Here is a 27,712-nt window from a genome sequence, read left to right as displayed (position 1 = left end):
TGGCAGCGACAAGAATGGTGTTTCGTTGTTTTATTGTTGACTGACTTAACACTGCCGTACTGAATGTAAGGAGAACATGTTGATCATTGAATACTCCGTAGGTATAAAGCCATAATTCCTTTGGACATTTCATTTCTTACACGGTATTTCCTTCCAGCTAGCTCTTCTGTGGCTAATGGTAAGGAAGGTAGTCGTGTTTGTGAAAACATATGAAATTCTTAAGTTGAATATTACACAGTAAAGCATTGTCATTTTAAAAGGGTAGTTCAGAGCTGCACAATTCCTATGAAATTACAAGGAGCATTGACATGACAATGGGCAATTATGTTAAAGGACTATTGTTTTGAGTAGTGCAGGCACATGACTTGGTAAGTCAACCTGATCTCTATACAGGCAACAGTATAAATATCTGTAAAGCACTTCAAAATGGCAAATGGATATAAAATATGGAAGTTATTATGGTGATCGTTATACATAAGCGTGTTTTTTTATGTCCAATTTTTATCTCAAATTGGACACGTAGCCTAGCGCCTTGAAGCCTTAAAATGTGTGATCTGCATGGTTTGTAGACTTACACAAGTCTACATGTTGAACATAAAGAAGTGACATTGAAATGCAGGATTGGATAGAGTTATCTAAGATATCTATATCCTTAGTTATTTCAGGTGGAGAAACCTCTTTTAGATGGCGTTCTCGGCATCAGCCTGGATTTTCCTCTCGATCATCTCCCTCAGTCCCTTGCTGAAATGTAGGTTTGCCCCGATGATGAGGTAACCCTGAAAGGTCAAGGGTGGGAAAGCTGATTGACTGCTGTACATCAACAGGGCCATGTTCAGAAGCCAAACATTGTGTGGAACATTCCGGATGTGAAATAATGAGAGCCGAAGTGTGTATTCAACACAATGTCGCTCCATGACATTGGGATTGGCTGAGATGATGTCAAGTTGATGTTGTAGGTGGCTACGGTTGTCAAATTGTGACAATTTCCACTTTCAGAAAATATTGCACCAGCAACAATTTGATAGGCGTAAATTGAATGTGTTCTTGCATAACAGAAGCCTTGAAACTTACGTTATGATACTCCACCACTTCCTCTATGAAGTCCAAACCATCTGCAAGAGGGATCGAGACACCTCTCTTGGTCCAGTCTGAAATTGAATTACGGATAAAAGTTTAAATGTTTAAAGTCAACAGTAACAAAGAATTTCATGGGGTTCTGTTACCTGAATGTTTTATGTATATTGATGTACTGTGGGGTTACACTGATCTGCTATAAAAGGATACTTACTGTTGATGATGGGTACTATTGAGATCTGCAGCATGGTCTTCAGAGGGCCTTGTAGGGGAATAAGCTAAAGAGACAGACCAAAGGGATTTGATGTACACTGAGTATACCAAACATTAAGAACACCTTCCTAATATTGAGTTGCACCCCCCTCCACCCTTTGCCCTCAGAACAGTCTCAATTCGTCGGGACATGGACTCTACAAGGTGTCGAAGGCGTTCCACACGGATACTGACCCATGTTGACGCAATTGCTTTCCACAGTTGTGTCCATTTGGCTGGATGTCCTTTGGGTGGTGGACCATTCTTACTCAACAGTTTCCTGTGTGTATCATGAAAAACCCAGCAGCGTTGCAGTTCTTGACACAAACCGGTGCGCTATGCACCAACTACCACATCTCGTTCAAAGGGACTGAAATATTTTATCTTACCCATTCGCTCTCTGAATGGCACACATACACAATCCATGTCTCAATTGTATCAAGGCTTGAAAATCCTTACTTTAACCTGTCTCCTCCCATTTACAGTGCCTTGCGAAAGTATTCGGCCCCCTTGAACTTTGCAACCTTTTGCCACATTTCAGGCTTTAAACATAAAGATATAAAACTGTATTTTTTTGTGAAGAATCAACAACAAGTGGGACACAATCATGAAGTGGAACGACATTTATTGGATATTTCAAACTTTTTTAACAAATCAAAAACTGAAAAATTGGGCGTGCAAAATTATTCAGCCCCTTTACTTTCAGTGCAGCAAACTCTCTCCAGAAGTTCAGTGAGGATCTCTGAATGATCCAATGTTGACCTAAATGACTAATGATGATAAATACAATCCACCTGTGTGTAATCAAGTCTCCGTATAAATGCACCTGCACTGTGATAGAAAGCGCAGAGAGCATCATGAAGAACAAGGAACACACCAGGCAGGTCCGAGATACTGTTGTGAAGAAGTTTAAAGCCGGATTTGGATACAAAAAGATTTCCCAAGCTTTAAACATTCCAAGGAGCACTGTGCAAGCGATAATATTGAGTATCAGACCAAACTGGAAATCTACCCAGACCTGGCCGTCCCTCTAAACTTTCAGCTCATACAAGGAGAAGACTGATCAGAGATGCAGCCAAGAGGCCCATGATCACTCTGGATGAACTGCAGAGATCTACAGCTGAGGTGGGAGACTCTGTCCATAGGACAACAATCAGTCGTATATTGCACAAATCTGGCCTTTATGGAAGAGTGGCAAGAAGAAAGCCATTTCTTAAAGATATCCATAAAAAGTGTTGTTTAAAGTTTGCCACAAGCCACCTGGGAGACACACCAAACATGTGGAAGAAGGTGCTCTGGTCAGATGAAACCAAAATTGAACTTTTTGGCAACAATGCAAAACGTTGTTTGGCGTAAAAGCAACACAGCTGAACACACCATCCCCACTGTCAAACATGGTGGTGGCAGCATCATGGTTTGGGCCTGCTTTTCTTCAGCAGGGACAGGGAAGATGGTTAAAATTGATGGGAAGATGGATGGAGCCAAATACAGGACCATTCTGGCAGAAAACCTGATGGAGTCTGCAAAAGACCTGAGACTGGGACGGAGATTTGTCTTCCAACAAGACAATGATCCAAAACATAAAGCAAAATCTACAATGGAATGGTTCAAAAATAAACATATCCAGGTGTTAGAATGGCCAAGTCAAAGTCCAGACCTGAATCCAATTGAGAATCTGTGGAAAGAACTGAAAACTGCTGTTCACAAATGCTCTCCATCCAACCTCACTGAGCTCGAGCTGTTTTGCAAGGAGGAATGGGAAAAAATGTCAGTCTCTCGATGTGCAAAACTGATAGAGACATACCCCAAGCGACTTACAGCTGTAATCGCAGCAAAAGGTGGCGCTACAAAGTATTAACTTAAGGGGGCTGAATAATTTTGCACGCCCAATTTTTCAGTTTTTGATTTGTTAAAAAAGTTTGAAATATCCAATAAATGTCGTTCCACTTCATGATTGTGTCCCACTTGTTGTTGATTCTTCACAAAAAAATACAGTTTTATATCTTTATGTTTGAAGCCTGAAATGTGGCAAAAGGTCGCAAAGTTCAAGGGGGCCGAATACTTTCGCAAGGCACTGTATATACACTGATTTAAAGTGGATTTAACAAGTGACAATAAGGGATCATAGTTTTCACCTGGTCAGTCTAGGAGTCATGGAAAGAGCAGGTGTTCGTAATGTTTTGTATACTCAGTGTAATATTTGAAAATGACTCGATAGTGGATATTCATTATATTGAGAGAGAGAGGAAGATCCACCTGTATTATGTACCTGTAAGCTTTGTAACAGGGTAGGGGATACTGGACATGGTTGTCTCAGGTTGCTTGTCAAATGTGTACATAATTGTAACAATTTAGATTAAAATCCATCTGGCCAATTCATGTCTGCATCACAAAACATTGAGGTAAGAGGAATTATTTGTTTTTCAAAGGTGAAATTAAAAAGATTTAAAAGGTATTTCATCAAATGATAACTTCCTTGTACAGCTACAGTAGGTTACTATGTTGAACTCCATGCAGGTCCATCACACCACGATGCTGTACCTTCAAACTACTTCTACCAGACCCTACCTCAGTGCAAGAAGGTGGATGAAAACATTCAAAATGTTGACAATTTTGTGGAATGTAAAGGAATACGTTCTAAAATATGTCAATGTGGATGAAGCCCGAGGAGAATGCCAGTTATTTTACATTCAGCCTTGAATTGTATGAGTTTTATATACCAGTTGTGATCATCACTAAATCAAGAAGGGATCACCCATGAAATTAGGACTCTGCCCCTGAAAAAGTCCTGTAAGGGATGAGAAGGACTTGGCAAACTCCCTTTGAGGGAGAGGCTGTTGTGGTCAATGAGTTCAGCTCAGTGGAACAACCTTATTCTACCAGCCAGGGCTTCTATTCTGCTGGTTCTATTTCTGATGCATTGACCAGTGAGAGAAACAAGGAGGATAACATAACTGTTGAGGTCAGTAAAGTTCCTGTTCAATGCACAGCCATCCCATGGAATTCCGGTGGGAGGAGAAAATAATGCAACAGACCACTGCTATGTGGTGTGCTTTTGAAGAGAACATGTTTCCTCAGACCAATACTAAATCATGGTCCAATTATATCACCTTGCTATCAAGCTGAAGAGATAGCAGACCTTGGCTTGCCGGAAGGCCCTTTTTTCAGTTGATTATGACTGCTGCCCAGATGTCCAAAGGGGGATTTCTGAGTTGAATTATTCCTACAAAGAGTTGAATTCCTCATTGTTCCCTGAAAATGTGTTCTCTCCACCTTAAGGTTAGGCATATGCCATTGAACAGGGGTGTCAAACATACGGTCTGCAGGCCGGATGCGGCCCACAAGGGGTTCCAATCTGGCCGGCGGGTGGTTTGAGCAACAATAATATTTTGTGTGGCAGGGGGAAGATAACTTTAAATATACTTCAATATACTTTAAAATGACTGAAACCAAATTTAAACTGTGTAGAAATGATGATGTACTGACATTCATACAGTTTTTTGATTGTGTCCAGCTCACCAATAATCACCTAAATGAAAGCTTGACAGTCAAGGAGCATCGAAAATGTCACAAACGATAAATAGAGGACAATGTTTTTTTTTTAAATGTGGACACCGAGTAAATATAACCAATATCCCGTGTGGCCCTCCGGACCTCGAAGAAAGACCGGATGCAGCCCCTTGGACAAAAAGGAGTTTGACACCCCTGCCATAGGAGAGCTCCAAAGGCATCCCCAAGTAAATCCAAATGACATGAAAATGCCTGTCAAAATATATACATTTTGATTCTAGACCGTAACAAAATGAAATTAGCATTATCAAGCCATGTTCTCTGAATTCATTTCTTAATAAATCCCCTGAAAAAGAAATAAATATATAATTTACCTAAGTATTCACAGCCCTGAGTCAATACTTTCTAGAAGCACCTTTTGTTAGTGATTATAGCTGTGAGGTAAGTATCTAAGAGCTTTCCACACCTGGATTGTGCAACATTTGCACATTATTCCTTTCAAGATTCTTCAAGCTCTGTCAAATTGGTTGTTGATCATTGCTAGACAACCATTTTCAGGTCTTGTCATAGATTTTCAAGTAGATTTAAGTCAAAACTGTAACTCGGCCACTCAGGAACATTCACTGTCTTCTTGGTAAGCAACTCCAGTGTAGATTTGGCCTTGTGTTTTAGGTTATTGTCCTGCTGAATGCTGAATTAATATCCCAGTGTCTGGTGGAAAGCAGACTGAACCAGGTTTTCCTCTAGGATTTTGTCTGTGGTTAGCTCCATTCAGTTTATTTTTTATCCTGAAAAACTTCCTCGTTACCACTAGGCAGGTAAGTGGTTAAGAGCGTTGGGCCAGTAACATAAAGGTTGCTGGTTTGAATCCCAGAGCCGACATGGTGAACAATCTGCTGTTGTGCCTTGGAGCAAGGCACTTACCCCTAATTGCTCCTGTATGTCGTTCTGGACAAGAGCGTCTGCTAAATGACGTAAATGTAATGTTAACAATTACAAGCATACCCAGAACATGATGCAGCCACCACTATGTTTGAAAATATGGAGAGTGGTACTCAGTAATGTGTTGTGTTGGATTTGCCCCAAACATAACACTTTGTATTCAGGACAAAAAGTTCATTGCTGGGCCTCCCGAGTGGCGTGTGGCCAGTAGAGATTCTGGGTTCGAGTCCAGGGCTGCGACAGGGAGACCCATGGGGCTGCGTACAATTGGCCCAGTGTCGTCCGGGTTAGGGGAGGGTTTGGCCGGCAGGGATGTCCTTGTCCCATTGCGCACTAGCGACTCCTGTGGTGGGCCGGGCGCAGTGCACGCTGACACGGTCACCAGGTGGACAGTATTTCCCCTGACACATTGGTGCGGCTGACTCCCGGGTTAAGCGGACATTGTGTCAAGAAGCAGTTGCGGCATGGTTGGGTTGTGTTTCGGGGGACGCATGGCTCTCGACCCTTCGTCTCTCCCGAGTTCGTGTGGGAGTTGCAGCGATGAGACAAGACTGTAACTACCAATTGGATACCACGAAATTGGGGTAAAAAAGAAAAGTTAATTACTTTGCCGAAGTTTTTGTAGTATTACCTTTGGACACTGTGTTAACTAACCTCCAGATGCGCTTCAATGCCATACAACTCTCCTTCTGTGGCCTCCAACTGTTCTTAAATGTAAATAAAACTAAATGCATGCTCTTCAACCGATCGCTGCCTGCACCTGCCCGCCCGTCCAGCATCACTACTCCGGACGGTTCTGACTTAGAATATGTGGACAACTACAAATACCTGGGTGTCTAGTTAGACTGTAAACTCTCCTTCCAGACTCGCATTAAGCATCTCCAATCCAAAATGAAATCTAGAATCGGCTTCCTATTTCGCAACAAGCATCCTTCACTCATGCTTCCAAACATACCCTCGTAAAACTGACATACCCTCGTAAAACTGACACCGATCCTTGACTTCAGCAATGTCATTTACAAATTAGCCTCCAACACTCTACTCAGAAAATTGAATGCAGTCTATCACAGTGCCCTCCGTTTTGTCACCAAAGCTCCATATACTACCCACCACTGCGACCTGTATGCTCTCGTTGTCTAGCCCTCGCTTCATATTCGTCGCCAAACCCACTGACTCCAGGTCATCTACAAGTCTGTGCTAGGTAAAGCCCCGCCATATCTCAGCTCACTGGTCACCATAGCAGCACCCACCTGTAGCACGCACTACAGCAGGTATATTTCACTGGTCACCCCCAAAGCCTTTTCCTTCTTTGGCCGCCTTTCCTTCCAGTTCTCTGCTGCCAATGACTGGAACAAATTGCAAAAATCATTGTAGCTGGAGACTCATATCTCCCTCACTAACTTTAAGCATCAGCTGTCAGAGCAACTCACAGATCATTGCATCTGTAAATATCCCATCCAACTACCTCATCCCCATATTGGTATTTATATTTTTGCGCCTTTGCACCCCAGTATCTCTACTTGCACATTCATCTTCTGCACATCTATCACTCCAGTGTTTAACTGCTAAATTGTCATTATTTTGCCACTATGGCCTATTTATTGCCTTACCTCCCTTATCCTACCTCATTTGCACACACTGTATATATACTTTTCTATTGTGTTATTGACTACGTTTGTTTATTCCATGTGTAACTCTGTGTTGTTGTTTGTGTCGCACTGCTTTGCTTTATCTTGGCCAGGTCGCACTTGTAAATGAGAACTTGTTCTCAACTGGCCTACCTGGTTAAATAAAGGTGAAATAAAACGTTTTTTAAAAATTAAAAAATTAAACTCTGTAACTGTTTTAAAGTCACCATTGGCCTCATAGTGAAATCCCTGAGTGGTTTCCTTCCTCTCCGGCAACTGATTTAGGAAGGATGCCTGTATCTTCGTAGTGACTGGGTGTATTGATACACAATCCAAAGTGTAATTAATAACTTCACCATGCTCAAAGGGATATTCGATGTCTGCTTTTTAATTTTGACCAATCTACCAATAGGTGCCCTTCTTTGCGAGGCATTGGAAAACCTCCCTAGTATTTGTGGTGGAATCTGTGTTTGAAATTCACTACTCGACTGAGGGACCATACAAATACAGATGTGTGGGGTACAGAGATTAGGTAGTCATTCATAAAACATGTTAAAAACTATTACTGAACACAGAGTGAGTCAATGCAACTTATTATGTGATTTGTTAAGCAAATGTTTACACCTGAACTTATAAAGGCTTGCCATAATGAAGGGGTTGAATACTTATTGACAGAAGACATTTCAGCTTTTAATTTTTAATTAATTTGTAAAAATATAGAAAAACATAATTCCACTTTGACATCATGTGTAGGCTAGTGCCAATAAATCTAAATTGTATCCGTTTTAAATTCAGGCTGTAAAATCCAGAAAATCACATTGTAGGATTTTGAATTAATTTATTTGCAAATTATGGTGGGAAATAAGTATTTGGTCAATAACAAAAGTTTATCTCAATACTTTGTTATGTACCCTTTGTTGGCAATGACAGAGGTCAAACGTTTTCTGTAAGTCTTCACAAGGTTTTCACACACTGTTGCTGGTATTTTGGCCTATTCCACCATGCAGATCTCCTCTAGAGCAGTGATGTTTTGGGGCTGTTGCTGGGCAACACGGACATTCAACTCCCTCCAAAGATTTTCTATGGGGTTTAGATCTGGAGACTGGCTAGGCCACTCCAGGACCTTGAAATGCTTCTTACGAAGCCACTCCTTCGTTGCCCGGGCGGTGTGTTTGGGATCATTGTCATGCTGAAAGACCCAGCCACGTTTCATCTTCAATGCCCTTGCTGATGGAAGGAGATTTTCACTCAAAATCTCACGATACATGGCCCCATTCTTTCCACCCCCATGCTTCACAGTAGGTATGGTGTTCTTTGGATGAAACTCAGCATTCTTTGTCCTCCAAACACGGCGAGTTGAGTTTTTACCAAAAAGTTATATTTTGGTTTCATCTGACCATATGACATTCTCCCAATCTTCTTCTGGATCATCCAAATGCTCTCTAGCAAACTTCAGACGGGCCTGGACATGTACTGACTTAAGCAGGGGGACACGTCTGGCACTGCAGGATTTGAGTCCCTGGCGGTGTAGTGTGTTACTGATGGTAGGCTTTGTTACTTTGGTCCCAGCTCTCTGCAGGTCATTCACTAGGTCCCCCTGTGTGGTTCTGGGATTTTTGCTTGTGATCATCTTGTGATCATTTTGACCCCACAGGGTGAGATCTTGCGTGGAGTCCCAGATCGAGGGAGATTATCAATGGTCTTGTATTTCTTCCATTTCCTAATAATTGCTCCCACAGTTGATTTCTTCAAACCAAGCTGCTTACCTATTGCAGATTCAGTCTTCCCAGCCTGGTGTAGGTCTACAATTTTGTTTCTGGTGTCCTTTGACAGCTCTTTGGTCTTGGCCATAGTGAAGTTTGGAGTGTGACTGTTTGAGGTTGTGGACAGGTGTCTTTTCTACTGATAACAAGTTCAAACAGGTGCCATTAATACAGGTAACGAGTGGAGGACAGAGGAGCCTCTTAAAGAAGAAGTTACAGGTCTGTGAGAGCCAGAAATCTTGCTTGTTTGTAGGTGACCAAATACTTATTTTCCACCATAATTTGCAAATAAATTCATGAAAAATCATACATTGTGATTTTCTGGATTTTTTTTCTCATTTTGTCTGTCATAGTTGAAGTGTACCTATGATGAAAATTACAGGCCTCTCTCATCTTTTTAAATGGGAGAACTTGCACAATTGGTGGCTGACTAAATACTTTTTTGCCCCACTGTATATGGTCAGAATTGTAAGAGAGAGAGAGACAGGAGGACAGCGCACAGAATCTTACCGCCAGTGATTCCAAAGCAGACTGGTTGGAGAAGATTTTAAACCTGTCGATAAAAACAGAATACTTTCTGAATTTGCCTGTGATGCTACAGTGATATGCCGTGTGTGTGCGTGTGTGTGTGTGTGTGTGTGTGTGTTTTTGTGTGTGTGTGTGTGTGTGTGTGTGTGTGTGTGTGTGTGTGTGTGTGTGTGTGCGTGCGTGCGTGCGTGCGTGCGTGCGTGCGTGCGTATGCATGCCTACCTCCTCAAGTCTGCAAGGACAGCCAGTCTCTTGCCCTTCATGGACACCTTGGCATTGAATTTGGCCTCCTGCAAGGAACAGAAAGAGAAGCTTTATCAGCGCGCTGGTCTTCACCCTTCCTCCCTGCTTTTCTTGAGGAAATCACAGTTCTGACAGGGTAACACTGATGAGAGCCATGAGCTATCCACTCACTTCCATATCAGTGATTACCTCAACGAACAGAGGAAGGACTCATTTTAAACCATATGTATCCTTCCGTTCTCCAGATCCTTAGTCTAAATGTCAACCATTCTAAATGGACTTCCTCTGGATCCTTTTTTTTTTTAAATCAGTAACTGACAAATTAACAACATGAGAAGACAAAACCTCACCATGGTCATGCTACTGAGCTGCACGGGCGCCGCGCCGGGCGGCAGCACCATCACCGTGGCGATGGCGGTGACGGCCACAGTAGCCCCGGAAGTCTTGATGGTAGTCTTGGGGGCAGAGTTCAACTCCAGTCGCAGGGAGATAGGGTACTCCACCAGGGCTGGGTTCTGAGATAAACACACACACGCACAAACAAACGACCACAAGCATGCACACACGCGTGTGTAACAGAGTTAAGAATGTGCTGTAAACTCACTCCACAGCTAACTTGAAATTTCGCCGAGCTATCCAATTTGTACCTTTTGTATAGATCAACCGGTTGGTACGCTGTCAAGCAGGACGCACTGGCGTACCACACACCCCCACAAACCTCCGCAGAGAGCATATGAACATGTCACAAGCCATGACAAAAAAATTTAGAATAGCAGGAAATTGTCCAAAATAATTCTACATTATCTCAGCCACATTGCAAAATGTGTAGAATAGCATGAGATTAGCTGTAAAACTGCAAATTGTTCCCTTTGCCCCATGGGAAAATGAGTATAATTGTAGGAAGTTAGCTGTTTCCCAGCTAAAAACTATAATAATTGTTTTAATTATTATTATTATTATTATTGTTATCCCAATGGAGGAGGATATACTGTGAAAAGCACACTGACTTTGGTTTCACGTGCAAACACAAACACAGGAGTGAGTGAGTGAGTGAGTGGAATCCAAAAGTAGAATTTAATGTCTTGACCCTATTTGTGGAGGCAACAGGTCACATTCGTGACATACATACTCACCATCATCATAATGGTGCCAAAATAGGTTGTCCTGAGGAGCATCTCCAGATCCTTTGGCATCTGAGAACATAGTATTCAACAGCCATATAATTGCATGTATTTGAAATTACTATATTCATGTCATATTACTACCAGAACAATACTGGTAAAATACATGTAAATACTCAAAATTCCATTTTTTACTATATAGATTTGCTTAATGATTAGGTTTGCGGCAGATCACCTTATTATGTGAAAAGGTGCAGTACCAATCATGACTCAACTGCTTATTAAAATCTGTGTCGACATGTCTGACTGGACCTCTGATGCATACACCAGTTGTCAGGCCAATACAGAATCATTTACACCTTGGAGCTAAGAATAACTGAAGTAATGTCATATGTAGGCTAAAGTGCAGGGGAGAGAATAGGGTTGCAACACATAACAGTGGACCATCCGGTCTCATACTTACGCGCTCGTTGGCGATATTCATTTGGAATATGCCGGCTTTATAATAGGAGTACAACCCACTGTCAAAGAAGTACTCAGACAGACCCAGGTACACCATTCGATCGTACTCTCTCACGATTGGGTTGACGGCATAGTTGACCAAGGTGTTGTTCTCGTTCCCGAGCTCAAAGAACATGCCCTGTGTGGCCCAGAAAGAGAGATGCAAAAATAGGTTTCCACTTTATTTGAGGGGGTACCTACATAAAGGTTTCATAACACATTACTGAGCAGTTAAATTATGTCAATAACTGCATGTGACATTACTGTGACATCACAAAAATATCAACTTGTATGCATTGCTTATGAATGCATAATGTGTGAATTTGAGTGTGTTACCCTTCCAATAAAGTGTTTAATATCCAAAACATACCTACATAATATAGACATGATATGGCCACAATGCATGAGACTAATGCATAGGTAGCTAGACTATCTCACTCACCCTGAAATCCATGTCAAGACTCCTTGAAGTCACCACTGGGTCACTAAGGAGAGAGTAGTCGATCCCCACGTACTTATCCACTTCAGTTCGCACTGGATAGGTTCAAATAAAAACACAATTATCTTTCGGCGTGCAAAAGTTATTTTCATCACTTATGGTCAGAGAAGTAACTTATGGTCAGAGATGTTTATAACCAATCTCTCAAGGTATTTGCCAATGAACCACTGCACTATATTACCTGGAATTGTCTCCAACAAAGAGTTGATTAGAACCAAACCAGCGTGGTTCATGGCAGGGCAGATCTATGAAAACAGCAGACGTGTTAAAGTAACAGACCAGTGGTCCACATTTCAAAGAAACATTACCTATAATTCCTTACAAGATGAGGTAAATACATTTTCTTTCAAAAAATTATAATTCAGTGTGTTAAAAAGCAGCTTTTATGTCTTCCCCTATTTGCCATATTCACTCTGAACCAAACAGCTGATTTGCCAGCTCAGCCAATGAGTATTTAGTCGTAGGTGTTGCCATGTTGTAATAACCAGCGTTCTAGAATTAAATCAACTGATCTGTCAGCACCTGTTGGTTAAGAAGGAAGCGCATTCCTGTGGTCAAGAACGTCGCCAAGAAGTCATACACCCTCCTGCAAAGGAGTAAAGCAGAGTTTAATTACACCCAGAGACGTATATCTAAGTACATGAATCTGATTACACCCACTCATGTCAAAAAATTCACTAGCTGAAAAACACTGCTACTAGCCTACATCACTGCAATTAGTCTCTCTTGATTCATGACAGACTAATAGCTCCACACTGCCCGCAATATTTGGTTCTCTGCCTTTTAGATCATAATGAATACAATTAGTATAGACAAGGATAACCTGATCCTAGATCAGTACTCCTACTCTAAGATGCTTGATACATATGGCCTCTGGTCAAGAAATGAGCTCAAGTATCCCCCAAAAAACCTATCAACATGATTTACCCTAAGGTGCCAGTGAACTTCATTTTCATTTTGCCGATGGACGCATCACAGGTGATGTTGGAGATCTTGAGACGACCCAACTCATCTTTGGTCATGTGCAGGACAGTGTGGATGTTCACGCCTTCTGCAGAGGCGTTGATGGCTCCCGTGTCATAGCTACAAGACCATAGAGAAGAAACCTTCTCAGATCATCATCATCAACATCATCATCTCAACCATATTTAGCACCAGAAGGAAGATAAGTCATCAATCGAGCCTACCTCTGTATGCCTGAACTCCTCGAGGCTGTACAATATACCATTGTGAGCATTTCCCCGCAGGCATTATTTTGTATACAAACCCATTATTTTCTTGTAAAATGCACTAGAGAGACCGTAGAGGATAGAGAGGAGGACTTACAAGAACCAATACAGGATGCGTCTCTGGAAGCTGAGGGCGATGGACGAGTTCTGCACCTCGAAGAGCAGTCCCAGACCAGGCTGAAATGCCAGGTCTGCGTAGGTCAGATTCAACTCATTTATTTTCACCCTGAACCACAGGAAGGAAGACAATTGGATCAGTGCTTGGGCTGATACTAGAAATTCACTTGAAATTCACTAGAAGTTCCCTTTTGGTAGCCACAATCTTGTAGCCTGGTTGCCAGTTGGTTGAAGTTGACCAAAGCAGAAACACTGTATGGGTAGCAATACTGTCTACCAGAGTTGATTTTCCAAGAATCCAGATTTCTAGAAGATGACCCATAAAGTTAGCTACTGGACTTTCTTTTACAAAAGATGAAGAAGTTCTAGCCTCGTAGACCAGACAGATAACTTTGCACACCTTTCTTTTTCACTTCATGTGGTGAGCGAAGCCCTCTGGTATTTATCTTTCAAAAGGGGGGTATTCAGTTGCTGAGCTTTATAGGTCATCTTCTAGAAATCCAGGCAGACAATACCCACAGTTCATTAATAGGCACAGATATCAAAGAATCATGAGCCATTGGAACATAGTGGCAGCAACTTTGGATCGTTAAGGTGGATGGATCCCAGCTCAGGGCTTACTCATTGATGGTGTACTCGAAGCGGCCCTCATTGCCCTTCATCTCTGGCATGGTGATGTTGCTCAGTTCCTCCACCACAAACTTCTGGGTCTCATACTTCACTGAAAGGCAGATTTGAAAGAGTTAAGTTTAGAGTCTAAAGCTACATAGCCAATGCCTTAAGAAGACAGCCCACACAACTAAGAGGATCTAAGTGGATTAAGGTGCTTTGTTTGGGTAATGGAGGCTAAAGTAGAGCAAAATCCTGATAGTGACAATGCAGTGGAGGTGACGTCTTCCTTTGGTCAAGACTGAAGACGTTCCAGGACCAAGTCAGTTAAGAACAAATTCTTATTTTCAATGACGTCCTAGGAACAGTGGGTTAACTGCCTGTTCAGGGGCAGAACGACAGATTTGTACCTTGTCAGCTCGGGGATTTGAACTGGCAACCATTCAGTACTGTTGGAGACTGATGAAAACGTAACGTTATGACTACAGCTACTGTTCACTGCAGGAACTAAAATCGTGCCTGACAAGGCCAATGAAATCTGCACCTCGCTGGAAGCTCTTCACAGAGCCCAGAAACAGGCGGTGCGGGGTCTAACAGGGGTTTTACCTCTCCTCCAGGGAACAGTAGTTAAACTCATAACGTTACGTTGCCTTTCAGTCAGTCGTCTTCGGTACAACACATTATGTGGAAATGGAATCCCACCCTAAGCCGACCCCAAGGGTAGTAAATAAAACGGCCCACGGCAGACCACCCAGAACTGACCTGGGTATTGCGTACACGACATGCTGCCTAGTGATTTCCCCTGTCCCAGCTGTAAGCACACTGTGGGCTACACTGGTAGCAGTGACATCCAAGCGATAAAACCTCACAGCAGTGTGTGGTGATGCCCAACTCACCACAGCACAAATACTGTATTTCCTACAGTCAACCCTTAAATTTGACCTAGATAGTTTGTGTGTATGCATTGATATTTAGGCTACGTGTGCCTTTAAAAAAAATGTATGTAGTTCTGTCCTTGAGCTGCTCTTGTCTATGGATGTTCTGTATTATGTAATTCTGTATTATGTTACATGTTTTGTGTTGGACCCCAGGAGGAGTAGCTGCTGCTTTTGCAACAGCTAATGGGGATCCTAATTAAATGCCAAAATACCAAACTCCCAAGACACTGCCAGACCCCTGGTGAAGTCGGCACATACACTGCTAAGTAACCCTTGCCCCTTATGACAGGGAGACAGCGATATGACAGGGAGACAGCCTCCACAATCCTGCGGGAGATGCTGCCCTGCCTCGACCTGGATTAGCAAAACAGACATAAATCTGGTCACATAACCGGATATCCCGGGTCCCTCAATGTACGTGTGTATAGAAATGTAGGATCTTAATTTGACCACTCTTTTGTTGCTAAGAATTTTCCTGCATGGCAGGAAACGTAAACTTGTCATGTATTAAGGTTTATAGGGGCTTCGAAAGTTAGTGATTTCCACTTTAAAATTGTAGACTTTATTTACCGTAACAAAAAAATGATCAACCCCTAGAAAAAAATGCCCATTAATTATAATCCACATAATAATTCACATATCCTATTGCTGTAGGACTATTTTCATGCTGTAGCAAACTGGCTCAAATTATGATCATACATCTGTAGCTTATGCTAAACACAGGGTATGTAACCTCTGTTGCTCTTCAGAAGCAAAAGGAGGAGGCGAAAAGGGAAATAACTCAAAGGTTAAGGACCTGTAGGACATAGCCCCAACTTTTGGGGTCGAAGGACCCATTTGGACGCAATGTCACCTTAGAGTCGCCCGAGGTGAACTGAGTACAGGAAGGGTGTACATTTAACACGTGGAGGTCCAAAACACGCGTGTCCCAAGGCAAAGGCACAAGCAGGTAGGTGGTGTAGGAGAGGATACTCAGATCCACAGCCTCCTGTGGTTCAAAGGGGGCCTCACAGAGCATCCAAAACCAAAGCTAAATCCCTAGTGGGCGCAATAGGTTTAGAGACCACACCCTTTTAGAAACCGCATTACTAGGGGAGTGGCAACATCAATTCTCACATGACATGCTGAAATTGCCGTCATGTACACTTTTAGTGTGGAGAATGGCCGCCCTTTGCTCAAAAAGCTCCTATAGGAACATAAAGATGTCCCTCACATAGCACTGAAAAATGAACCAGCCCTTTATCTTGGCACCAGAGCTACAACCCCTGGCATTTTATACATACACAGCCCCCTGTTGAGGGCGCCCTTGCAGACTAAATAGTAGCAATAACGTTCAGAGGTAACCCTCTAGGTCAGGGCAACTCCAGTCCTCGGGGGCCTGATTGATGTCACACTTTTCCCTCATCCCTAGCAAACACACCTGATTTAAACTAATTGCATTTTCAACTGAAGATCATGATTAGTTGATTATTGGAGTCATGTGTGTTAGCTGGGGCTGGGGGAAAAGTGTGACACTAATCAGGCCCCCGAGGACTGGAGAAGCCCAGGCCTGCTCTAGATCTAGCCACCTGATTGGCCTTCCTAGGGGCCAGGCTGATAGAAATAAAATCTCCGGCTTTGCGTTCCAAACCTGCCCATGCGCCTGGGACAACAGGTCCCTGCACAACCGGAGTTGTCACAGGTCATCGCCTAAAAGGCAAATGATCTCAGTGAACCAAAAAATAAAATAGAGAATAATAGAAAAGGTAAACATGTAATAATAAATACACACTGAGTAACGATAACTTTCCAATGTACAGGGGGAACCAGTACCGAGTCGATGTGCAGGGGTACGAGGTAATTGAGGTAGATAAGTACATATAACTAGGAATAAAGTTACAGAGAAAAAACAGTAGCAGCAGCATACAGTTGAAAACAGAACTTTACATACACCTGAGCCAAATACATTTAAACTCAGTTTTTCACAATTCCTGACATTTTGCCACAACTTTGGAAGTATGCTTGGAGTCAATGTCCATTAGGGAGACCCATTTGCGACCAAGCTTTAACTTCCTGACTATTGCTTCAACCTAATCATAACATTTTCCTGCCTCATGAAGCCATCTATTTTGTGAAGTGCACCAGTCACTCCTGCAGCAAAGCACCCCAACAACATGATGCTGCCACCCCCCTGCTTAACAGTTGGGATGGTGTTCTTCGGTTTGCAAGCATCCCCCGTTTTCCTCCAAACATAATGATGGTCATTAAGGCCAAACAGCTCTATTTTTGTTTCATCAGACCAGAGGACATTTCTCCAAAAAGTACCATCTTTGTCCCCATGTGCAGTTGCAAACCGTAGTCTGGCTTTCTTATGGCGGTTTTGGACCAGTGGCTTCTTCCTTGCTGAGTGGCCTTTCAGCTTATGTCGATATAGGACCCGTTTTACTGTGGATATAGATACTTTTGTACCTGTTTCCTCCAGCATCTTCACAAGGTCCTTTGCTGTTGTTCTGGGATTGATTTGCACTTTTCGCACCAAAGTAAATTCATCTCTAGGAGACAGAATGCGTCTCCTTCCTGAGCGGTATGACGGCTGCGTGGTCCCATGGTGTTTATACTTGCGTACTATTGTTTGTACAGATGAACGTGGTACCTTCAGGTGTTTGGAAATTGCTCCCAAGGATGAACCAGACTTGTCTACAATTTTTTTCTGAGGTCTTGGCTGATTTGTTTTGATTTTCCCATGATGTCAAGCAAAAAGGCACTGAGTTTGATGGTCGGCCTTAAAATACATCCACAGGTACATCTCCAATTGACTCAAATGAGGTCAATTAGCCTATCAGAAGCTTCTAAAGCCATGACATTATTTTCTGTATTTTTCCAAGCTGGATAAAGGCACAGTCAACTTAGTATGTAAACTTCTGACCCACTGAAATTGTGATACAGTGAATTTATAAGTGAAATAATCTGTCTGTAAACAATTGTTGAAAAAATTACTTGTGCCATGCACAAAGTAGATGTCCTAAACGACTTGCCAAAACTATAGTTTGTTAACAAGAAATTTGTGGAGTGGTTGAAAAACAAGTTTTAATGACTCCAGCCTAAGTGTATGTAAACTTCCGACTTTAACTGTATGTGATGAGTCAGAAAAGTTAGTGCAAAAAGGGTAAATGCAGATAGTCCAGGTAGCTATTTAGGTAACTATTTAACAAATTATTTAGCAGTCTTATGGTTTGTGAGTAGAAGCTGTTCAGGACCCTTTTGGTCCCAGACCCGGGCGCTCCGGTACAGCTTGCCATGCAGTAGCAGAGAGAACAGTCTATGACTGGGGTGTCTGGGGTCTTTGACAATTTTGAGGTGCTTCCTCTGAGTCTGCCTGGTATAGAAGTTCTGGATGTCAGGGAGCTCGGCGCCAGTGAAGTACTGGGCCATACGCGAACTACGCTCTGTAGTGCCTTGCGGTCGGATGCCAAGCAGTTGCCATAACAAGAGGTGATGCAGCCAGTCGAGATGTTCTTAATGGTGCAGCTGTAAAACTTTTTTGAGGATCTGAGGTCCCATGCCAAATCTTTTCAGCCTCCTGAGGGGAGGCTGTGTTGTGACCACGATTGGTCCTAAGTGAGGTGACACAGAAGTGTTTAAAGCTCTCGATCTGATCCACTACAGCCCTGTCAATGTGGACAACAGGGGGAAATGTGTAAAAGAGAGTACAAGTGTGTCAGTTCTCAATGAAGTGTTCAGGTCCCTCATCGAGAGAAACATATGACAAAGAGTGCTTCTTTGCGATGCTTAAAGATCTACGTTGGCCCTGCCGAACATTTCATATATCTGGGAGACCACCCAGGGGTGTACCCACCACTCCTAAGAGAGAGGGGCCTCACCTGGACAGAAGATCTGCTCCTGAGTTGAGGCAACCATAGAGAAGCGAGAACATGTGAGTGCTGCTCCACAGCAATAAACTAAGGTTAGGAGGGAGAGAGACTGAGTCCCTCACCGCCTGTTGGTGTATGGCACCACCACCATAAATATTGCCGGTTCTGACCATCACAAGCCAGCCTGACACAGGCGGGAAGATGCGCCTGAGCACCAGATACACCATTAGGAGCTCCAGGTAATTGATATGTAGTGTGCTCTGCCATCTTTCAAGTCACCCCATCCTCGGGGTGAATGTGTCTGTCGTGACCTCCTTGTGGTGTACAACTGAAACCATGGTAACCCACTGACAATAACAGAGGGCCCCACCCAGTTGGCCTGGGCCCATAGGCCTGACAAGGACACCCGAAGCAAACGGTTTAGGCTGTGAGAGAAGTGAAAGACTAGCACTCAGCCTGGAAAATCATGTTCGCATGACCATTGGTTGGAGCAGACAGCGAGCCTCCAGTCAAGTGCCATCTGACAGGGAGGAACGCCACCTTGTAGAAAGAGATTGGTTATTTTTCCCTTTCCACCACTCACGCGCACCATGTGTCTGAATGTGGAGAAGGGACACTTTTCATTGAAGCCACATGTGGGAGATGCAACACTTTTGACACCTGTGCACACTGTGGAACTTTGGGTTGACACAACTGTGTTTGCCTAAAGCCTGGTCTAGTCTGGGTTCGGGGGCTCCGTCAATCAATGACGTACCCTGATTGACAGTCCCACTTGGAGTTACTTCTGTCACAACAAGCTTCACTCTGTTTAGGCGGTAAGAGAGAGGGTGACCAGGTTCTGTGGGTATCCCCCCGCCGCCTGTGTCTGCCTTGGCTAAGCACCACTTGCCTCTCTTCCCAGACCTATCAATGAACGGTAGGTGTCCCACCTCAGTGATCAGATCTTACATAGACTTTTGAGACCAGGCTAGCTTACAAGTGTTCCACAGCGCGCTAGCCAGGTTAAATTCGAGGTTAGAGCGAAAGGTCACTAGTTCGAATACTGGAGTCGACAAGGTGAAAAATCTGTCGCTATTCCCTTGAGCAAAGCAGTTAACCCTAATTGCTCCAGGGGTGCTGTACAATGGGGACCCTGGCTGTGACACCACTCCCTCAGGGGGAGTTGAAAAAAAAAAAACATATTTCCATTACACACGTGTGTAACAAGACAAATATAAGCAACACCCAACTTATTATTAAAATGCGACCTGGAACCCAGCGCTGAACCACACACAAACAAAATAGACCCAGGGAAAAAACATTATCATGGAGGTTATCATACCCACCAGTCATAGGTACCGGTGCCACAGCACCTTGTAACCCAGCTGGAAAAGGGACAGACAGCTCTGAAAAATGTCTCCCTTCTGTGGTAACAGACAGGGATGATTCGTAATGGAATCTAATTCCCAGGAATTAAACCAATCACCCATAGAACCCATATATACCTATTGAACCCTGTGAACGGGGTAACATAGGGGGCTTTAAACATGGACAAACTTCCAATTAAGTTGTGCTTCCGTGAGACTGTATAGCCTGGATGAAGCCCGGACCCTTATGGACACAGGGGGCTCCGACAATGGCTGACTTAGCACCCCATTTGGCCTTCCGTAAGCAAACGTGGGGGCACTGACATCACAGTAATGTTCTTGTGGAGGGACGCACTGGTCGCTCGCTCCGGGGGGTTACCCGTGCAAGTGCTCGGAGGATGCTACCTCATCGGAGGTGCATGCATTCCCTGCTTCCTCCACTCCCTCCAACTTCAGGAATTGTAAATAGGAATAGGATTGCCTCTAACACCAGGGGAACGCTAGTAAGCTTCATTCGCCAGAAGTTATGCATGCTAGTTGATGTTAGCCATGAGGCTTGTAGGCTATGCTAGGCTAGCTAGCCTATTTGACTGCAGCATGGTCCATTTAGAATAACCATGTGACTTAACGCTAGTGACATACACTAAACAAGATAGCTACTCAAGCAATTCCATCGTTAGGAAGCCGGAATAGCTAGAAGGAGCTAGCTCATCTCGGCAAGTTAGCTAACCTGGCTAGCATGCTGTGCAGCGTTTGTTAGCTAGCCTGGCCCTGAAAGTCTATGTAGGACCCGGATCACTGAGGTGGGACCCGGACCGTTTATTGATAAGTCTGGGAAGAGAGGCAAGCGGTGCTTAGGAATTTCACCACGAGGCCAATGGTGACTTTAAAACAGTTACAGAGATAATGGCTGTGATAGGAGAAAACAGAGGATGGATCAACAACATTGTAGTTACTCTACAATACTAACCTAATTGTCAGAAGGAGAAGAAGAAAGCCTGTACAGAATACAAATATTCCAAAACATGCATCCTGTTTGCAACAAGGCACTAAAGTAATACTGCAAACATCTTGGCCAAGCAATTCACTTTTTGTCATGAATACCAACACATTACTGAGTACCACGCTTCATATTTTCAAGCATGGGGGTGGGCTGCATCATGTTATGGGTGTGCTTGTCATCTGCAAGGACTAGGGAGTTTTTCAGGATAAAAAGAAATGGAATAAAGCGAAGCACAGGCAAAATCCTAGAGGAAAACCTGGTTCAGTCTGCTTTCCAATAGACACTGGATGACAAATTCACCTTTCAGCAGGACAAGAACCTAAAACACAAGGCAAAATCTACACTGGAGTTGCTTACCAAGAAGACAGTGAATGTTCGAGTTACAGTTTTGACTTAAATCGGTTTGAAAATCTATGACGATTTGAAAATGGCTGTCTAGAAATGATCATAAACCAACTAGACAGTTTGAAGAATTAAAAAAAGAATAATGTGCAAATATGTTGCACAATCCAGGTGTGCAAAGCTCTTTGAGACTTACCCAGAAAGACTCACAGCTCTAATTGTTGCCAAAGGCAATTCTAACATGTATTGACTCAGGGGTGTGAATACTTATGTAAATTAGATATTTCTGTATTTCATTTTCAATAAACAATTAATTTAATCTATTTTGAATTCAGGCTGTAACACAACAACATGTAGAATAAGTCAAAGGGTGTGAATAATTTCTGAAGGCAAAGAGTGTTTTTGTTGTGAATTTCTTACACATTTCGAGGCCTCTGTTTGTGATCCGGATCTTGCAGCCTGGCGGCTCTGCTGCTGACATTGCAACGATGAGAAGGAAGAGGATAGACACTGTGCAGGAAGCCATCACGACTCACTCAACCTGCAGGGAGTCAAAACAGACAGACAGACAGAGAGTGAGTGGGGAAGGATCCAGTCACCTCAAAGCTCAAACACTAAATACTAGGGTTGGGTTTCCCAAAAGCATCATAGCACTATGATCGTTTTAAATACATTTTATTTCAATTGAATTAACCCCCCTAGAGTCTAAGCCGGGGGGGTGGGGTGGGTTATTTACTAAACTAATATAAGTAATTGTTTTAAAATGGTCATACCAAGGATCATTTAGCTATTTGGTTTAAAATTACACATATTTCACCCTTTTTCTAGGCACTAAACTACTTCTATATGCTTCCATTCATTTTTTAAACTGGTACCAAGCTGTCTTCAGACGATTCTGGTGTTGCTTGTGGGCGTCCTAGAGCAAAACAACCAAGCCCAAACTGTTCTATGCTACAGATAGAAGTTGGCAGATCGGTGGTACCGACTTCAGGCGAGTCTCCTGACGGTTGTGGGACATTTTCGTGAGAAGAACAATTTTCGGGATGTCTCGTGGTCTGACAACACCGATGTAGCTCTGCCACCTTCCACCACAGATGAAAATGAAAAGGAGTGATTTATTGTTGGTGACGAGCTTTCTGGGGTTGCATCAATCTCCCTCGAAACTAAGGAGATAACATAATTCATTCAGTTCCTATGAACCTTATTGGCACTTTAGTCCATGAGACTGAATTACACAATATTATCCAGAAGTCATCGAGGTCATCAACTTATATATCATCTAATAAATGGGTATTCATTTCAAACATTGTTTCATATTAAAGTCAAAGGTTATGAATGCCTTTTAGAGGAACTATTTGCACTGCGTATCTCAATGTTCTTCTCTCACCATCGTCCTGCAACAGTGAAAATGCACAGATTCCATGGACATAGATGATTATTAGTCGCTTACAAACATGTACATTTTCGGCCCTTATATTTTCACGAAGATAGGCAGTTAAGATGTACTGGGACAATGTGCACACTACCGAACTGCTCTGAGTAATAAAGTCCTCTCAAACAACAACACTCATTGTGTCCCTTGTATTTACAATAACATATCTCATTTTAAGCTAATTTGTGTATTCATATCATCAACCTTGCTTACAGATGCTTTTTAGTAATTCAGATGTCAATTTAGTTATTACTTCTTGTCCTGTATATCACTCAGGCTCTTAGCCCTCTTTATCTCCATCACAAGCAAGAATTCCAAGATGCATTTCTCCTCCCTGACAAAATCCTGCACCAAAATCTCTTACCTCAATAACGGAGGGTCTGTGGAAGCCAAATAAAAGAGAAAAACAAAGAAAACCCCTAAATGTTTGTCTTCTTTACAGTATCTCCACAGTGTGCAATTCAAATGCTGCAGTCTGATTCCCTGTCCTGCTGTAACATGTACGGTTGCTAAGTAGGTGAGTCAGAAAGAGAGAGAGAGAGTGTGTGTGTGTGTGTGTGTGTGTGTGTGTGTGTGTGTGTGTGTGTGTGTGTGTGTGTGTGTGTGTGTGTGTGTGTGTGTGTGTGTGTGTGTGTGTGTGTGTGTGTGTGTGTGTGTGTGTGTGTGCGTGCGTGCGTGCGTGCGTGCGTGTGCGCGTGTGTAGCTGCACAGCTCTTTGTCTTGTTTAACAGCAGGGGCAGCAGTTAGTTCTAGTAACCCCCGACAGTGAGGAACAGAAAAGGTTTGAAGGAGAGCAGGATGTTCGTTGACCCGTAAGATTTTAGGAGGGACTGCTGGACAACCCACCCCCGCTGCCAAACCCATTTCATTTAGACTCTCTACAGTTTAAACTCATACAAACGGCTAACTCAACAAACTTAATCTCCCTAAAGACCTTTCCCCTTGAATGGACAATTTACAATTCCCTCACCCCTTTCTTAGAATCTGTACAGGGGCCAAAGATTGCGGATTCCTAGAAGGAACAGCTTGTGTGGGGGAGAAACTTTGTGTAAACTCCTGCCTGTACTCTGTCTCTAAATGTTGTATATCACTAGCAGAATCATATCACTAAGTATGTGTAAATGTAGTTGGCGAATAAAGGTGATTCTGATCATAAACGGCGTCTTCTTCACAACAACAGTGACCACCACACAAGGATAAGTGCACCCACATCATAAAACCACCAAGTGTTTAAAAGCGTTACTAATTGAGTGATTTATGAATGGTCAAATGCTGGTGGCCAAAGCTTGAGAATGATTGAGGGTGATGGCAAGATGGCACATGTTCCAGAGTGAGTTTGACACAGGCTTTTTTCCCAACATTCAATTTTTTGTTGTTGTGTTGAAAGCATGTCATCTATTGTATATCCTCCACCATCCCCCAGTTATCTCACTCCAGGCAACTATTTTGGCTGATGGGAAACAAGTGTTTCGCAATGGAGGAGAGTGCGGGTACTTCAGTTCATACACACAAGAGATTTGCTACACCCCGCAATAACATCTGCTAAACACGTGTATGTGACCGATACATTTTTATTTGATTTGTTTTGATAAGTGTACGGTCGTATCCAGGCCAATGACCAATAGAGAACTCTGAGTGAAGAGTTCTGGGAACAGGGCACGTGTGCGTGCCAGACCCAAACACTAACAACAGCCCATACTGTGCTTCATGAGAGGTGCTGTATTCATGCCCTTTTGTGTTAAGTTAAAGTTAACCATACTCATGTAGTTACAGGTAATCAGCATATATAGGCAAGAGCAGCCCCTCAAGAAAGAGCAGCCCCTCAAGAAAGAGCAGCCCCTCAAGAAAGAGCAGCCCCTCAAGAAAGAGCAGCCAAAAAACTTGCATCAAAAAACTTGCATCAAGTTTTGTCACTTGAATAAGATATTCTACAGAGCATGTCAGAGTTGACTGATTCAACACCTGCTGTAGAACTAGATAAGGATGTGTATGCATGGCCGGCCCCAGGCATAAAGCTACATCAGCGGTTGCTTAGTGCCCCTGTCCACTAGGGGGCCCACCAAAAAAAACGTATCTATTTTTATGAACTCAGTGTTAGAATAGTAGAATACACAAGGTGCCATTTCGAAATTTGATTATGCAGCATCAGTTTTTCTCTTGTTAAGTTAGTCACTGGCAGTCACTCGATTAGCCATGCCAGCTAACAATTTTTATATTGGTAAATTAGTCTAGCCAGCTATCTAAACTTTGTAGTAATCATGCCCGAATACCAACTGGGCACACAGGACATATACCCAGGGCCCCTGAACTCCAGGGGGCCCCCTTTGATTATGTTAGTCAATCTCATTCAGATATAATTAACGTATAATAAGTATTGGCAAAATGTGTAGAATTACAGGAAATTAGCTTTAAAACAGAAAACATTTCTCTCTCCACCCCATGGCTAAATGAGTATAATTGCCTGGAATATGTTATGACATTGCTAAACTTCTCTCTGCCCCATGGCTAAATGAGTATAATTGCCTGGAATATGTTATGACATTGCTAAACTTCTCTCTGCCCCATGGCTAAATGAGTATAATTGCCTGGAATATGTTATGACATTGCTAAACTTCTCTCTGCCCCATGGCTAAATGAGTATAATTGCCTGGAATATGTTATGACATTGCTAAACTTCTCTCTGCCCCATGGCTAAATGAGTATAATTGCCTGGAATATGTTATTACATTGCTAAACTTCTCTCTGCCCCATGGCTAAATGAGTATAATTGCCTGGAATATGTTATGACATTGCTAAACTTCTCTCTGCCCCATGGCTAAATGAGTATAATTGCCTGGAATATGTTATGACATTGCTAAACTTCTCTCCACCCCATGGCTAAATGAGTATAATTGCAGAAAGTTGTTTTAAAATGTTAACATTTTCTCTACTGCCCATGGCGAAATGTTGATAATTGCAGGAAATGTATTTTAAAACCAAAATGTTCTCTCCGCTGTCAAGGTGGGGGGGGACTAAAATGTTTTGCCCTCGAGGTGGGAGGGCCCCCCAACTAAATCTCGCTTAGGGCCCCCAAACGGCTAGGTCCAGCCCTGTGAGTATGAGTCATAAGGACTCTAAGCCTCAGCTCCTATTTCAATGGAAGGAAAGTGTACCCAAATGCACTTTAGCTCAGCTTGAACAAAAAGGGAATCAGGTGCTCGACTGAGAGACTTGAAAATCCCCCCCAAAATTCTTTATCCAGGACACTTCAACAGTGTGACTACCCAAAAAATATTCCTTCACCCAGGACACTTCAATGGGGTGACTACCAAAAAAATATTCCTTCACCCAGGACACTTCAATGGGGTGACTACCCAAAAAATATTCCTTCACCCAGGACACTTCAATGGGGTGACTACCCAAAAAATATTCCTTCACCCAGGACACTTCAATGGGGTGACTACCCAAAAAATATTCCTTCACCCAGGACACTTCAATGGGGTGACTATACAAGAAAAGAAAATGTAAAACAAGGAGCTCTCTGTTTCTGCACAGATCCGATTATTTATTGATGGAACATAGGCCTAAAACTATTTCAAAGTTATTCACAGCTTATGCTTTGTAATTTGCTCGTTAAATTATTACTTTTTTTGAGCAAAGATGAGTTGCAATACTGCCATCTTTGGTTATTGCCGGGGTATCGTTTCATTATTTTTCAAGTGATCAGTCTCTTTTTTTCAACTTTCAACATCTTCCATCATGGACCATCTCAAAGTTAGAATTGTATCAATAGTCAAACACAGCACGTTAATTTTCACTAGTGTGATCGATGGTCCTTACCAATTAAGCTTTAACTTACATAGTCGCATACACTAAATTGAAACACAGAAGACTGTATTGAGAGTTTACCAAACATCTGTCATCTCAGTGTTGGAATCAATGTAAGAAGACATAATAAGACATAATTACAGTAACCATAGGATTTAAATACAGACTGCTTAACCACTGTGTACATAAACAGTATTTTCAATATCCACTTAATACCCTTTGAATTGACTAATAACAACCAGTTTGTAGCCCCTTACTTTGTGAATCCTTGCTAGTTTGTTCTGTTGCGTCATCCCAAATCATAAAACACAAATCCAAACCTGTCTGGAAAAAGTGCAGCATTGAGTTCTGTTCCATCTCATATTACCTAAATTAAAATCATCAGTTTCTAACGATGATTACATTCTTTCAAGTCTTTGTTAGTAGACTATACCTGAAAGTCATACCCACACTCACCTTTGCTTGTGCCATTGTGGAGTTGGCACAGAGAAGTTTCAAGTTTTATTAGTCGCATGTATGGTGATACACCTTCCAATGAAATTCTTACTTGCAGGTTCCTTCTCGACAATGCAACAACAATAAGAAATAATACAAGTCTTTGTCCTCCCAACTCAAATGATCAAATCCTGGATACTGTGAGTTCTGAGCCTGCTTGGTCTGTCTACCACCTTTGTGCAGACTTTCCATCTTATAAAATATATTTTCCTTCCCCCATCCCTCCTTCCCCCCCTAGATGGGCTTACACAATAAACTGCAATACTTACAGTGTGTTATTGGCAATATCTCTGTGGCAAATGAGTTGACTCGGCTCCCAAGGGTTTCCCTGGTTCAAATACTTGTTCCTGCTTTCAGCTTCAATGACTGGAGGGATGTTGAAGTGACTCTCTCCCTCTAATCTACACAAACACTCTATCTTTCTTCATCCTTTGTCTATATAGGCAAGTTGTGGAGAAAGGGGAGTGACTCGCTTTGTATAG

The 27,712-nt window shown here is 42.6% G+C and overlaps 1 protein-coding gene across 3 annotated transcripts; it reads right to left on the bottom strand.

Annotated features, from left to right (window-relative positions):
• Positions 1-10: 10 nt before the first annotated feature.
• Positions 11-27,712, bottom strand: pltp (phospholipid transfer protein). Of its 3 annotated transcripts, none has more exons than XM_036984162.2 (16): positions 27,500-27,712; positions 21,917-22,037; positions 14,029-14,128; positions 13,388-13,516; positions 12,989-13,144; positions 12,584-12,647; positions 12,243-12,306; positions 12,005-12,096; positions 11,525-11,701; positions 11,074-11,133; positions 10,291-10,455; positions 9,920-9,987; positions 9,680-9,722; positions 1,289-1,352; positions 1,072-1,148; positions 11-776 (listed from the first exon to the last, which is right to left on the bottom strand). In XM_036984162.2, the coding sequence occupies exons 2-16, from the start codon at positions 22,020-22,022 to the stop codon at positions 681-683; spliced, it is 1,461 nt and encodes a 486-aa protein (XP_036840057.1). In that variant the 5' UTR covers positions 22,023-22,037; positions 27,500-27,712; the 3' UTR covers positions 11-680. The 3 variants fall into 3 exon arrangements, with proteins under 3 accessions (XP_036840057.1, XP_036840058.1, XP_036840056.1); XM_036984163.2 differs by having other exon boundaries at positions 27,192-27,541; XM_036984161.2 differs by lacking the exon at positions 27,500-27,712 and adding an exon at positions 23,293-23,902.

The sequence above is a fragment of the Oncorhynchus mykiss genome, chromosome 7 (genome assembly GCF_057628025.1).
Source record: "Oncorhynchus mykiss isolate SJ-2025 chromosome 7, ASM5762802v1, whole genome shotgun sequence".
In the NCBI taxonomy this organism is placed as follows: Eukaryota; Metazoa; Chordata; class Actinopteri; order Salmoniformes; family Salmonidae; genus Oncorhynchus; species Oncorhynchus mykiss.
This window is presented reverse-complemented; position numbering and strand designations above follow the sequence as displayed.

Coding starts and splice junctions, on each gene's coding strand:
- pltp (XM_036984162.2), bottom strand. CDS start 22,022: ATGGCTTCCTGCACAGTGTCTATCCTCTTCCTTCTCATCGTTGCAATG. Junction 12,097..12,242: donor TTTGTTGGAGACAATTCCAG/GTAATATAGTGC, acceptor GAACCTATCCAG/TGCGAACTGAAGTGGATAAG. Junction 10,456..11,073: donor TTGGCACCATTATGATGATG/GTGAGTATGTAT, acceptor TGTTTATCTCAG/AACCCAGCCCTGGTGGAGTA.